The sequence below is a fragment of the Salmo salar genome, chromosome ssa01 (genome assembly GCF_905237065.1).
Source record: "Salmo salar chromosome ssa01, Ssal_v3.1, whole genome shotgun sequence".
In the NCBI taxonomy this organism is placed as follows: Eukaryota; Metazoa; Chordata; class Actinopteri; order Salmoniformes; family Salmonidae; genus Salmo; species Salmo salar.
In genome coordinates, this window is record NC_059442.1 from 165,291,691 (window position 1) to 165,307,244 (window position 15,554).

A 15,554-nucleotide genomic window follows, 5' to 3' on the forward strand; every position below is an offset into this window, starting at 1 on the left:
CATTGGCCTCTGCCATATGGACACAGCGATACACCGTGATCATTGGCCTCTACCATATGGACACAGTGATACACCGTGATCATTGGCCTCTGCCATATGGACACAGTGATTCACCGTGATCATTGGCCTCTGCCATATGGACACAGTGATTCACCGTGATCATTGGCCTCTGCCATATGGACACAGTGATTCACCGTGATCATTGGCCTCTGCCATATGGACACAGCGATACACCGTGATCATTGGCCTCTGCCATATGGACACAGCGATACACCGTGATCATTGGCCTCTGCCATATGGACACAGCGATACACCGTGATCATTGGCCTCTGCCATATGGACACAGTGATTCACCGTGATCATTGGCCTCTGCCATATGGACACAGTGATTCACCGTGATCATTGGCCTCTGCCATATGGACACAGCGATACACCGTGATCATTGGCCTCTGCCATATGGACACAGCGATACACCGTGATCATTGGCGGCTAAATAGCCTAAATGAGCACATGGAACTCAGAGATGGCCAATGCAGCCGTTGACCTATAACTTCCATTGCCAACCAAGTAAAAATACATCAATCCGACAAATAAAAACAGTAGAAAATATACTGATTAAAATTCAGGTTCATTCAATCACATGAATCTCTCTACAGCCTGTCTGTCTGCCCTTCTATCTGTCTTGACTTGAGCTACTGCTAGTGAAGCTTGTATCAAATCAATCAGCCAAAAGCCGTCTCTAGCGAACTTGCAATATTGTATAAACTAGTCTATTCCAGAGTTATCCTTGCCAGTGAGCTTGGGGCAGACAGCTATTTTTGCGCAAGGGAAAAGGTATTTTAAGATGTTTCTACTGGATATATGGAATCATCAGATGATCATATTTTGCTCTTTCACATGAGGCTTGTTGATAATCGAGGGGGAGATTGTTGAAAAGATTTTTCAAATAGGACTATTGTGAGGAACTCGCAACAGATGTAAAAAAATAAATATATATATATATATATATATATACACTTTGTTGACTTACTGTGTGAGGTGAAGAAATAAAATGACTGAGAAGCACAGCTTATTAGTGGTGGACGAGGTGAGTTAAGACAATCAGAAATCCGACATCCCCCCCAATGGACACTTCCTTACATTTATGAGCAGCAGGTCATGTAGGCTATTTCTATACATGCACACACCCTCAACTTCAACAGAGAAACCAGACCCATGATCATTGCACACAAGCCATAAGACTCCTGAACATCTAGTCAAATGGCTACCCAGACTATTTGCATTGCCCCCCACCACCCTCTTTACACCACTGCTACTCTCTGTTGTCATCTATGCATAGTCACTTTAATTAACTCTACCTACATGCACATACTACCTCAACTAACCGGTGCCCCCACACATTGACTCTGTATCGGTACCCCCCCTGTATATAGTCTCGTTGATTTACTGCTGCTCTTTAATTACTTGGTACTTTTACCTCTTATTCTTATCCCCCAAAAAATTGAAACTGCATTGTTGGTTAGGGGCTTGTAAGTAAGCATTTCACTGTAAGGTCTACTACACCTGTTGTATTCGGTGCATGTGACATAACATTTGATTTGATGAAGGACTCCAAACAAAATACAATAAAAAAAAGTCATAAATTATGGTAATAAAAAATAAATACTTGTTTCCCACAAGTGGGTCTGGTTTTAGGTCTCTGTTGTGTTGTCTCTCTTGTCGTGATGTGCGTTTTGTCCCATATTTTGATTTAATTTATTTTTTAAATCGAAGCCCCTATCCACGCAGGAGGCATTTTGCCTTTTGGTAGGCCATTTTGTAAATAAGAATTTGTTCTTAACTGACTTGCCTAGTTAAATAAAGGTTCAATTTAAAATCTCCTATATTTTGTGAAATCATTAAAGGTTAAGGTTAAATGAAATAAAAAATAAATAAAAAGTGAACTCTGCAAACAAGAATGAGAAAGGTAAATAACTGTAGGTCTAATTAGTAATACAATGCATTAACAGAAATGAATGTAACCAAATGACGGGGATTTACGGTACATTTACTATTTTGGTATTTTTTTAGGATCCCCACTAGCTGTTGTGAAAGCAGCAGCTACTCTTTCTGGGGTCCACACAAAACATGACATAATACAGAACATTAATTTAAAAAAAAAAACAGCTCAAGGACAGAATTAAATCAATTTAAAAATGGCACATGTAGCCTACATATCAATACATACACACACTATCTAGGTCAAATAGGGGAGAGGCGATGTGTCGTGAGGTGTTGCTTTATCTGTTTTTTTAAAACAGGTTTGTGTTCATTGAGCAATATTAGATGGAAGGGCGTTCCATGGAATAATGACTCTATGTACTGTAACACTCAAATCAAATCAAATGTTATGTCAGATGCACCGAATAGAACAGGTGTAGTAGACCTTACAGTGAAATGCTTACTTACGAGCCCCTAACCAACAATGCAGTTTCAAAAATATGGATAAGAATAAGAAATAAAAGTAACAAGTAATTAAGAGCAGCATTAAAATAACAATAGCGAGACTATATACCAAGGGGGTACCAGTAGAGTCAATGTGCGGGGGCACCGGTTAGTTGAGGTAATATGTACATGTAGGTAGAGTTATTAAAGTGACTATGCATAGATGATAACAACAGAGAGTAGCAGCGGGAAAAAGGGGGGGGCAATGCAAATCGTCTGGGTTGCCATTAGATGTTCAGGAGTCTTATGGCATGGGGATAAAAGCTGTTTAGAAGACTCTTGGACCTAGAATTGGCGGTCCGGTACCGCTTGCCGTGCGGTAGCAGGGAGAACAGTCTATGACTAGAGTGGCTGGAGTCTGACAATTTTTTGGGCCTTCCTCTGACACCGCCTGGTATAGAGATCCTAGATGGCAGGAAGCTTGGCCCCAGTGATGTACTGGGACGCTCGCACTACCCTCTGTAGTGCCTTGCGGTCGGAGGCCGAGCAGTTGCCGTACCAGGCAGTGATGCAACCAGTCAGGATGCTCTCAATGGTGCAGCTGTAGAACCTTTTGAGGATCTGAGGACCCATGCCAAATCTTTTCAGTCTCCTGAAGGGAAATAGGTTTTGTCGTGCCATCTTCACGACTGCCTTGGTGTGCTTGGACCATGCTAGTTTGTTGGTGATGTGGACACCAAGGAACTTGAAGCTCTCAACCTGCTCCACTGCAGCCCCATCAATGAGAATGGGGGCGTGCTTGGTCCTCTTTTTCCTGTGGTCCACAATCATCTCCTTTGACTTGATCACGTTGAGGGAGAGGTTGTTGTCCTGGCACCACATGGCCAGGTCTCTGACCTCCTCCCTATAGGCTGTCTCGTCGTTGTCGGTGATCAGGCTTGTGTTGTGTCATTGGCAAATTTAATGATGGTGTTGGAGTCGTGCCTGGCCGTGTAGTAATGAGTGAACAGGGAGTACATGAGGGGACTGAGCACGAACCCCTGAGGGGCCCCCGTGTTGAGGATCAGTGTGGCAGATGTGTTGTTGCCTACCCTTACCACCTGGGGGCGGCCTGTCAGGAATTCCAGGATCCAGTTGCAGAGGGAGGTGTTTAGTCCCAGGGTCCTTAGCTTATTGACGAGTTTTGAGGGCACTATGGTGTTGAACGCTGAGCTGTAGTTAATGAATAGCATTCTCACATAGGTGTTCCTTTTATCCAGGTGGGAAAGGGCAGTGTGGAGTGCAATAGAGATTGCATCATCTGTGGATCTGTTAGGATACCTTAGTGTTCTTGGGCACAGACACTATGGTGGTCTGCTTAAAATATGTTGTTATTACAGAGACTCGGACAGGGAGAGGTTGAAAATGTCATGAAGACACTTGCCAGTTGGCCAGTTGGTTATGTTGGAGTCATTAAAACTCGTTTTTCAACCACTCCTCAAATTTCTTGTTAACAAACTATAGTTTTGGCAAGTCTACTTTGTGCATGACACAAGTCATTTTTACAACAATTCTTTACAGACAGATTATTTCACTAATAATTCACTGTATCACAATTCAAGTGGATCAGAAGTTTACATACACTAAGTTGACTGTGCCTTTAAAGAGCTTGGAAAATTCAATAAAATGATGTCATGGCTTTAGAAGCTGCTGATAGGCTAATTGACATCATTTGAGTCAATTGGAGGTGTACTCAGTGCCTCTTTGCTTGACATCATGGGAAAATCAAAAGAAATCAGCCAAGACCTCAGAAAATAAATTGTAGACCTCCACATTTATGGTTCATTCTTGGGAGCAATTTCCAAACGCCTGAAGATACCACGTTCATCTGTACAAACAATAGTACGCAAGTATAAACACTGTGGGACCACGCAGCCGTCATACCGCTCAGGAAGGAGACACGTTATGTCTCCTAGAGATGAACGTACTTTGGTGCGAAAAGTTGGAGGAAACAGATACAAAAGTATCTATATCCACAGTCAAACGAGTCCTATATTGACATAACCTGAAAGGCCGCTCAGCAAAGAAGAAGCCACTGCTCCAAAACCGCCATAAAAAAGCCAGACTACGGTTTGCAACTGCACATGGAGACAAAGATCGTACTTTTTGGAGAAATGCCCTTTGGTCTGACGAAACAAAAATAGAATTGTTTGGCCATAATGAACTGTTTGGCCATTGTTATGTTTGGAGGAAAAAGGGGGGAGACTTGCAAGCCGAAGAACACCATCCCAACCATGAAGCACGGGGGTGGCAGCATCATATTGTGGGGGTGCTTTGCTGCAGGAGGGACTGGTGCACTTCACAAAATAGATGAATGTCATGAGGAAGGAAAATTATGTGGATATATTGAAGCAACATCTCAAGACATCAGTCAGGAAGTTAAAGCTTGGTCGCAAATGGGTCTTCCAAATGGACAATGACCCCAAGCATACTTCCAAAGTTGTGGCAAAATGGCTTAAGGACAACAAAGTCAAGGTATTGGAGTGGCCATCACAAAGCCCTGACCTCAATCCAATAGAAAATATGTGGGCAGAACTGAAAAAGCGTGTGCGAGCAAGGAGGCCTACAAACCTGACTCAGTTACACCAGCTCTGTCAGGAGGAACGGGCCAAAATTCCCCCAACTTATTGTGGGAAGCTTGTGGAAGGCTACCCAAAACGTTTGACCCAAGATAAACAATTTAAAGGCAATGCTACCAAATACTAATTGAGTGTATGTAAACTTCTGACACACTGGGAATGTGATGAAAGAAATAAAAGCTGAAATAAATCATTCTCTCTACTATTATTCTGACATTTCACATTCTTAAAATAAAGTGGTGATCCTAACTGACCAAAGACAGGGTATTTTTACTAGGATTAAATGTCAGGAATTGTGAAAAACTGAGTTTAAATGTATTTGGCTAAGGTGTATGTAAACTCATTGATGAAGCCAATGACTTACGTGGTGTACTCCTCAATTCCATCGGAGGAATCCCAGGAACATATTCCAGTCTGTGTTGGCTAAACAGTTTTGTAGTTTTGCATCTGCTTCATCTGACCACTTTTTATTGATCTAGTCACTGGTACTTCCTGCTTTCATTTTTGCTTGTAAGCAGGAATCAGGCGGCTAGAATTATGGCAAGATTTGCCAAATGGAGGGCGAGGGAGAGCTTTGTATGCTTTACTATGTGTGGAGTAGAGTTTTTTTCCCTCTGGATGCACATTTAACATGCTGATAGAAATTTGGTAAAACGGATTTAAGTTTCCCTGCATTAAAGTCCCCGGGTACTAGCAGCGACGCCTCTGGGTGAGCGTTTTCTTGTTTGCTTATGGCGGAATACAGCTCATTCAATGCTGTCATAGTGCCAGCCTCTGACTGTGGTGGTATGTAAACAGCTATGAAAAATACAGATGAAAACTCTCTAGGTAGATAGTGTGGTCTATAGCTTATCATGAGATACTCTACCTCAGGCAAGCAATAGCTCGAGACTTCCTTAGATATCGTGCACCAGATGTTATTTACAAAAATACATAGTCCGCCGCCCCTTGTCTTACCAGACGCCGCTGTTCTATCCTGCCGGTACAGCGTATAGCCAGCCAGCTGTATGTTGATAGTGTCGTCGTTCAGCCACGACTCCGTGAAGCATAAGATATTACAGTTTTGAATGTCCCATTGGTAGTTTAATCTTCCGCGTAGGTCAGCGATTTTATTCTCCAAAGATTGCACGTTTGCTAGCAGAATGGAAGGAAGTGGGGGTTTATTTGTTCGCCTACAAATTCTCAGAAGGCAGCCCACCCTTCGGCCCCTTTTTCTCCGCCTCTTCACGCAAATCATGGGGATCTGGGCCTGTTCCCAAGAAAGCAGCGTATCCTTCGCGTCAGGCTCGTCAGACTCGTGAAAGGAAAAAAAGGATTCTGCTAGTCCGAGGTGAGTAATCGCAGTCCTGATGTCTAGAAGTTATTTTCGGTCATAACAGACGGTAGTGGCAACATTATGTACAAAATAAGTAAAAAAATAAGTTGCAAATAAACGAACAAAAAAAAATACAGTTGGGTAGGGGACACGTAAAACGTCTGCCTTCCTCTCCAGCACTGTACACTTTCTTGAATTTTTCTGGATTTGAGGACTGTGAAAAGACCCATGGTGGCATGTCTGTTGGAGTAAGTGTGTGTCAGAGCTGTGTGTAAGTTGACTATGCATCAATTTAGATTTTTCAACACAATGTTTCTTATAAAAAGAAAGTGATGCAGTCAGTCTCTCCTCAACTCTTAGCCAAGAGAGACTGGCATGCATAGTATTTATATTAGCCCTCAGATTACAATGTAGAGCAAGACGTGCCGCTCTGTTCTGGGCCAGCTGCAGCTTAACTAGTTATTTCCTTGCAGCACTCGACCACACGACTGGACAATAATCAAGATAACGCAAACCTGGAGCCTGCAGAACTTGCTTTTAATGTGGTGTCAAAAAAGCAGAGTATCTCTTTATTATGGACAGACCTCTCCACATCTTGAATCTATATGTTTAAAAATATATATTTGATAGTTTATTATTAATTTTACCTTATTTTTCTCCCCAATTTCGTGATATACAATTGCAATCCAATAACAATCTCGTCTCATCGCTGCAACTCCCCAATGGGCTCGGGAGGCGAAGGTCGAGTCATGCGTCATCCGAAACATGACCCGCCAAACCGCGCTTCTTAACACCTGCCCGCTTAACCCAGAAGCTAGCCGCACCAATGTGTCGGAGGAAACATGGTTCAACTGAAGACCCAAGTCAGCCTGCAGGCGCCCGGCCCGCCATAACGAGTCGCTAGAGCGTGATGAGCCAAGTAAAGCCCCCCCCCGCCAAACACTCCCCTAACCAATCCTAGTCATTTTAGCAACCCGTCCTAGTTGTTACATCTTTAGATTCACCCTCTTCCTACGTTTCTGAGGGAGATTTTCATCTCTATTATATACCGTTCACATCAGGTGCAGTGTTTTCTCGCAAAACTGCATTTTGGCAAACGTTTGAAAATGATGTTTTATTGGATGTTTCATTACAGGAGTTGCATGGTATGTTAAGATGAATGCTAATGGGTTACGCACCGGTACATTTCTCAAACGGCCAGTAAATTAAAATCTTCCCCCACATTTTCCTCATGGAAACCCTCACACAACACACAGACAGAAAGATGGACGGACAGCTCACACACAAAGAGAGAGACAGAAAGACAGACAGCGCACACACAGATGGACAGGTTGGAGGGCGAGTGGCCAGACATTTCCATGGGTAACTGCAACAGCCCTTCAGATAGATGCCGCTTAATAACAGGTCAGAGAGTAAATGTGTTTGAGGGTACAGGATGGCACGCCAGCCAGACAAAAAATGTATCCTGCTGATCTCTCCCCACCCCCACATTTCCAGGGAGTGTGGCGGCAGCGGTGAATAAATCTCCAAAGACTTGGACGGGTGCCAAGGATCTGGTGACCTATTTTCAACCAGGTGGAGAGCAATAGGCAGAGGAAAGAAAGTCTCTCTCTCTCTCTCTCTCTCTCTCCAAATTATAGAGGCCTAGATAAGAATGCTTTATCTCACTCTCAAATTTCAATAGAGATTTTAAAAAAGGCATTTGGGTGCATTAGTGAGACCTCATTAGAAGACAGGCAGTCTTCTCTGATCCGCTGCTTGGCCACAGGTTTATTCAGCTGTTGTAGTGAAGCTTTGGGCCTGTATAAAATCTATGTTGTGGAAAACGCAGACAGAATCACAGATTCCAGACATTAAAATGGAATTCAACAATTTTCAAAAAAGTGTTGAACTTAGTATGATATCAACTAAATGTATTGAACTTAGTAGGAACTCAACTAAATGTATTGAACTTCTTAGACAATTATTTAATTTGTCCAAGTTAATCATAAAACATTAACAAAATTGCATCAGTGATTTGTATTTTCCTGCAACTTTCTTAAAGGCCACAGGAATTCCCGTCTGTGTGTGTTGTGTGGCGCAGGTATGTCTAGTCTACACTTTGTGTAGCCATTAGCAATAATGATAACAATAACTGTCTGCTGGTAGATGGAAAGGCTTTCCCAAAAAACTTTTCAATTAAATGTTAACTACAAAGTAGCCTATGCCTTACCTGGCAGAATTAAATTATGATTATTGGCATCATTCCAGTGGCCATTTGTTTTGCAAACTCTGCAATCCCATGAGCACTAAAGAAACATCACCAAAGCAATGCTCTCTGGATGGTATGCACTTGCATTAAAGAGGTAACTACACCCAAAATTCAGAGAAAATGTACTTGATACGATTGTGATGTGTTGTTGTCTCACCTAGAAATCTTAAAATGAATGCACTAATTGTAAATCACTCTGGATGTATGCATAAGAGCGTCTGCTAAATTACTAAAATGTTTTTAAAAAAAATCAACATTTCTTAGATTTTTCCCAGAGCTAAAAAGTGGTCTACTGATGTGGGTTAATCAATGTTGTGGACTTAAAACATACATTTTTGTTGTTCTTCTATTTCAAAAAGTGTGATTTTGAATGCAAAAACCTGAACATTTTGAAAACTGAAACCTGGAAAAACAACATGGAAAAAACTACATTTGTGAGAATGTTTGGGGTGAATAATAAAATGACTGCTTTTACAGGGCTCTAGAAGCTCCTTCAGCCTGATGGAGTGGGAGGGGAGGATAGTGTTGAATAATGTCCCAATTATCTCTCCTTCCTCCATAAGTGTGCACTTGTTCCGTTCCCTTTGCTGAATTGAAAGGAAATGACAGGTGTAAGAAATATGGTGGAAACTCCCACTAGCCTATGGCTACACCAATCCAATGCAAGTACACACTTCAGGAGAAAGGAGATATTATTGGGACACACGCTTGGACTGACTTCCTTCAGTTTCTCAGCTGTGGTGGTCAGGGATCTGTGGATACTGGAGAACCTCAAGAGCTCTTTGTTGCTCTTAATTTAGAGGACCTTTTATACCCCCCCCACAACAAAAAAATCCCCCCAAAAACCTTTTTTTAAGGGGAAGTGATATGTAAAGTTTTAAACGATGCCCAGCGAGAAGGCAGAGTTTATTTATACGAGATTTAAGTAAATAGTGCAACAATGAGTTGCATGTGATGCAATCACCAGCTGTCATCCTAAAGTTCATTTGGGTTTGAATCCATCTACATCAAATCTGATATTTTGGGAAACTTTTGGTGCTGCAAGAGCTTTTCCGTGGACACGATTGATACTGTAATGAACACAAATCACTACTAAAACGTCAATGATACATTTTAGGCCATTGCCAGATCATTAGGTCAATCCTCAATAGTCAAATTTGACTTAAAAAATTATGAAACGTGTGACAACTGTGGCTGTCAAATATCCCACAAAAATAAAGTGTGAGGAGAGATCAGCAGAGAGAAATTGATTTCAGAGAGGCAGCCAGCGAAATGTCAAGAGCTAAATCCCTTAGGCCTTGCAAGAGACGAAGACAAAGGGCACCTGAATCCCTGGATGAGACTGAACAGAGACAGACAAAGCTCTGACATCAACCCTGATGAATCGTACAGCAATGGGCTGGTGGTGCCTCAGAAATGACTGACATGCTCTATGTAATGTAGAAAACAGGTCAGATCCAAACAGACAGCAGACAGACATATGTATATCTCTGTGACAGATAGGCCCAACATGATGCTCCATACATTTGAGTGAGAGAAATGTCATTGGTGGTACATTGGTGGGGGTATCTGGATAGACAACAAGTTGCCTTTTAAAAAACACATTGATGAGTTAAGTATTAATCTGAAAATAAAAAGGGACTTCTTCTATAGAAACAAGAAAGATAGAAACAGGTCAAGCCTCTTAATAGTAGAACGCGGATCATTCAGTCGACTTTCCTACTGGTCCTAGACTATGGCGACATCATCTATATGAACGCAGCCGTCACTTCCTTAAAGCCGTTAGATGCAGTCTACCATAGTAAACTAAGTTTCGTTATGGTCGACAGGTTTAGCAGTCTACACATCTTCAAAATTCTCTCCATTCCCCTTTGGGTGGCTGTGCAGCTAATAGCTATAAACAGACGCAAGACCTATGTTGATGCTTCTCTACTCTTAGACTGGGGAGATGTAAGCTGGTTTTATTAAACAATCCTTGGAGGGGGTTCAACACCAGCGTAGCTCAATCAGACATGGACTGACCTAGTTCCCTACTGTGACCTCCCTTAGAACTACTCATCAATTCATGTTGCAAATATGCCACAATTATATTGGTTAAGTGATGTCCAAAGAGTCTAGGTAGCATACTGTATGTGCAATAAAAACTGTTGAGGAATATGCGCTAGAATGAGTCAGTGTAAGCTACTCCTAATAAAAGGCTGACCCAGAGCAGTTCAGAGTTGTGTACATTTGTAGGCGAACAAATGCAAAGTGTGTTCCTTCCTTGTTACAATTGATGATAAAAGACAGGAAACAAACAGGCATTTACCACATACATTTCTAGGACACAAATCTCTCTCCCTTGCTTACATATCGGAGCAGCTTTTCTTTTAGGTTAGACAGAGACACAGACACTGTCATAAGCTCTGTTTTTCATGCCACATTAAACAATTCCGCAACCAAAATATACAGTGAGGGGGAAAAAGTATTTGATCCCCTGCTGATTTTGTACGTTTGCCCACTGACAAAGAAATGATCAGTCTCTCATTTTAATGGTAGGTTTATTTGAACAGTGAGATACAGAATAACAACAAAAAAATCCAGAAAAACGCATGTCAAAAATGTTATAAATTGGTTTGCATTTTAATGAGGGAAATAAGTATTTGACCCCCTCTCAATCAGAAAGATTTCTGGCTCCCAGGTGTCTTTTATACAGGTAACGAGCTGAGATTAGGAGCACACTCTTAAAGGGAGTGCTCCTAATCTCAGCTTGTTACCTGTATAAAAGACACCTGTCCACAGAAGCAATCAATCAATCCGATTCCAAACTCTCCACCATGGCCAAGACCAAAGAGCTCTCCAAGGATGTCAGGGACAAGATTGTAGACCTACACAAGGCTGGAATGGGCTACAAGACCATCGCCAAGCAGCTTGGTGAGAAGGTGACAACAGTTGGTGCAATTATTTGCAAATGGAAGAAACACAAAAGAACTGTCAATCTCCCTCGGCCTGGGGCTCCATGCAAGATCTCACCTCGTGGAGTTGCAATGATCAGGAGAACGGTGAGGAATCAGCCCAGAACTACACGGGAGGATCTTGTCAATGATCTCAAGGCAGCTGGGACCATAGTCACCAAGAAAACAATTGGTAACACACTACGCTGTGAAGGACTGAAATCCTGCAGCGCCCGCAAGGTCCCCCTGCTCAAGAAAGCACATATACATGCCCGTCTGAAGTTTGCCAATGAACATCTGAATGATTCAGAGGACAACTGGGTGAAAGTGTTGTGGTCAGATGAGACCAAAATGGAGCTCTTTGGCATCAACTCAACTTGCCGTGTTTGGAGGAGGAGGAATGCTGCCTATGACCCCAAGAACACCGTCCCCACCGTCAAACATGGAGGTGGAAACATTATGCTTTGGGGGTGTTTTTCTGCTAAGGGGACAGGACAACTTCACTGCATCAAAGGGACGATGGACGGGGCCATGTACCGTCAAATCTTGGGTGAGAACCTCCTTCCCCAGCCAGGGCATTGAAAATGGGTCGTGGATGGGTATTCCAGCATGACAATGACCCAAAACACAAGGCCAAGGCAACAAAGGAGTGGCTCAAGAAGAAGCACATTAAGGTCCTGGAGTGGCCTAGCCAGTCTCCAGACCTTCATCCCATAGAAAATCTGTGGAGGGAGCTGAAGGTTCGAGTTGCTAAACGTCAGCCTCGAAACCTTAATGACTTGGAAAAGATCTGCAAAGAGGAGTGGGACAAAATCCCTCCTGAGATGTGTGCAAACCTGGTGGCCAACTACAAGAAACGTCTGACCTCTGTGATTGCCAACAAGGGTTTTGCCACCAAGTACTAAGTCATGTTTTGCAGAGGGGTCAAATACTTATTTCCCTCATTAAAATGCAAAACATTTTATAACATTTTTGACATGCGTTTTTCTGGATTTTTTTGTTGTTATTCTGTCTCTCACTGTTCAAATAAACCTACCATTAAATTTATAGACTGATCATTTCTTTGTCAGTGGGCAAACGTACAAAATCAGCAGGGGATCAAATACTTTTTTCCCCTCACTGTATCTTTGTGTACATTTTCATGCGGTGCACCATTTTATCCAAATTGACCCAGTCAACAGTCATATCTGGCCAACATTTGAGAGTTGGTACACCAGGGATACTAAATAAAGAACTCTCGGGGATTCTGGGAAAGAAAAAGCCATGTGGCCCATCGACATAGGACGTGTTAACAGCCAAGAGAGAGAATGTCGCCACACGTCACACCTGGACAAATGCCGTAATTTATTTCAAACAACAACATGCACTTGAGATTGACATTTCTTAGGAATACAAAACAGTGTAATTTAGAAAGAGGTTGTACATTCACCATATCGCTTGTGGTCAAATTTGAAAGGCAAGCATTTTTTGGTTTGATTGTCAATTTCACGAATTGTAGTCTTAGCACACAAAGGCACAACAGCACTCTAGGAAATGAAACCTTACCTGCTCCTGGAATGATGGCGAGTTTGGTTTCAGTCAGGCCGAGCTTTGCATTGTTAGCTACAAAAAAAAGGGAAATGTGACAGAGTTAGAATATCTGGAATCAATCAGTTCTAGACAAACATCTTTGATCCATTTCCTTACAATAGAAAGGGAATTCCGGCATCGGCTCAGGGCAAACTAACAAATCACACATTCCTTGGCTTGAATATGTATATTTAGAGTGACTTATACTTAAGCAATAAGGCCTGAGGGAGTGTGGTATATGGCCAATATACCACGGCTAAGAGCTGTTCTTCGGCGCTACGCAACGCGTGGTATATTGGCCATATACCACAAGCCCCTGAGGTGCCTTATTGCTATTATAAACTCGTTACTAACATAATTAGAGCAGTAAAAATAAATGTTTTGTCATACCAGTGGTATATGGTCTGATATACCATGGCTGTCTGCCAATCAGCATTCAGGGCTCGAACCACCCAGTTTAGGAAAGTCAGTAACTTATACAGTGAATCCATTGCAGGAAGGTAAGCCTGTTCATGTCCTGACAATAAATATTGGATGAATAATGCAGAAACAAAGTGCTCTTTTTTCTTTATTTCACCAGTTGAAGTGTCCTGGGGTAAAGAATATTTAGCGTAGTCCCTGAGTCGAGCACCTGATTCCCCTTTTTGTTTCAAGCTGGGCTGAAGTGTGTTTGGGTATGCTTTCTTACCATTGCAGGTGTCGTTTAAAAACAAGGGAAATATGGAAGACTGTAAGTCTAGTTGTTTGTTGCAAAAACAAGGGAAACAAGAGAGACTGTGTAAGTTGCTCTCCATCCCTACATACGGTGTAATATGTGGCATGAGTAGGGATGCACAATATATTGATATCGGTAACAGACGGCAATGTCTAAAAACATATCTGCCATACCGTTGTTGCACCCTTATTTTTGTGTTTACCTTTTGGCTTACAGGCCACAGAACTGCTGCAGGTATCTTTAATGTAAATAAAGGAGGGACTTATACATTCTAGGTTGTAAATGTTTTATGCACCCACCCAGGCACCAAGAACCACACAGCTACTGAGTCAGCCCTCACAAAATACTTTAGTTTCATCCCTCACTAAAAACAATGACAACCTCTATGGCTGTCGACAGTTGATTCATTCAGAGAGGACTCTTCAGTCACTCAAGTCTGGCATGCATGATCACATCCATCTGTGGTGCTATGATGCCATGAAACTTTAAAGCCACTTTCATTTGTGAACACCCCCCCCCATCCAATCTGATGCTTAAAATAGATGCTAATAAACTCATCAGAGAACATGTGTGAAAGCATACGGAATATCGCAGCTCTCTCGTACGGGGAAGGGGAGTGACGTGCTAGAAACGAGGAACAGATTTAATTCTGAGGCTGAGGAAAAACATTGCACACACTGACATCTGTTCCTTGGTAATTTTAAAGATGGAGTGTTGATTCGCTCCAGCAAATGGAAGCCGTGTGCATCTCAATAGAAGGGACTTGTCATGCTTGACGAGGACAACAACATGTACATTCAACAACAATTTGATCAAATACAGTGATGTTTTTAGATTGGCATTCATCTTACAAATATCATAACGCTAAATCAAATTATACTAATTTCATCAGTGAATGAATCAACCAACTGCCATAGTCTAATCTCTCAATGTGGGGAAACTAAATATAGGTCAGGTAAATTCTACTAAATCTGTTCTGTACAGTCTATTCATTCATCCATCAGGGCATGTGGGGGCATGTACACTCGCTTATATTTGCTCGTGATCATTTGTCAACTAGAGAAGTACAGTATTTGAAAACAACATGTACATTAACTCTGTTGAACAGGAATGTTATCATGTCTCATAATCGACCCAGCACAAAGACACTGTGTCAACACTTTGTTTTACTAGTATGAATCTTTGGAGGCTCTAGAGAAATTCTAGCTGTGTGTACTGTAATGTCTATGCTACACCGCTATATATTAGTCATTTAGCAGACTCTCTTATCCAGAGCGACTTGCAGGAGCAATTAGGGTTTAAGAGCCTTGCTCAAGGGCACATTGACAGATTATTCACCTAGTCGGCTCTGGGATTCGAACCAGTGGCCTTTCGGTTACTGGCCCAAAACTCTTAACCGCTAGGCTACCTGCTACCTATATGTACCTGTTTTACATACAAGCACCGGCACACCCATTTTAGCACAATGGGTTACTTACAGGCAATTCTGATGTCACAGGACAGAGCCATCTCCAGACCACCACCAAGGGCGGCTCCATCGATAGCTGCGATCGTTGGCATGGGCAGATTACCTACACAGAAACGCGGGGTATTTGTCAAAATGGAGTATGATGGAAAACATTTTTCCTCCAGTAGACACAAAGAAGATAAGAAGACATGTCATCGATCATCTCTCTGAAGACAGTCATGTCTCACACACATCCACAACATAAAACAATAACAAAATGAA

At 42.1% G+C, this 15,554-nt stretch overlaps 1 protein-coding gene across 1 annotated transcript in view; it reads right to left on the minus strand.

The window, feature by feature from the left end:
- The window catches only part of auh (AU RNA binding protein/enoyl-CoA hydratase), a 58,471-nt gene that overhangs the window by 36,652 nt on the left and 6,265 nt on the right, over nt 1–15,554 (minus strand). The window contains exons 5-6 of the mRNA XM_014145464.2: nt 15,304–15,396; nt 13,087–13,143 (exon numbers count right to left, since the gene is read on the minus strand). Coding sequence (XP_014000939.1) covers nt 13,087–13,143; nt 15,304–15,396 — 150 coding nt within the window. The remainder of the gene's footprint in view (nt 1–13,086; nt 13,144–15,303; nt 15,397–15,554) is intronic.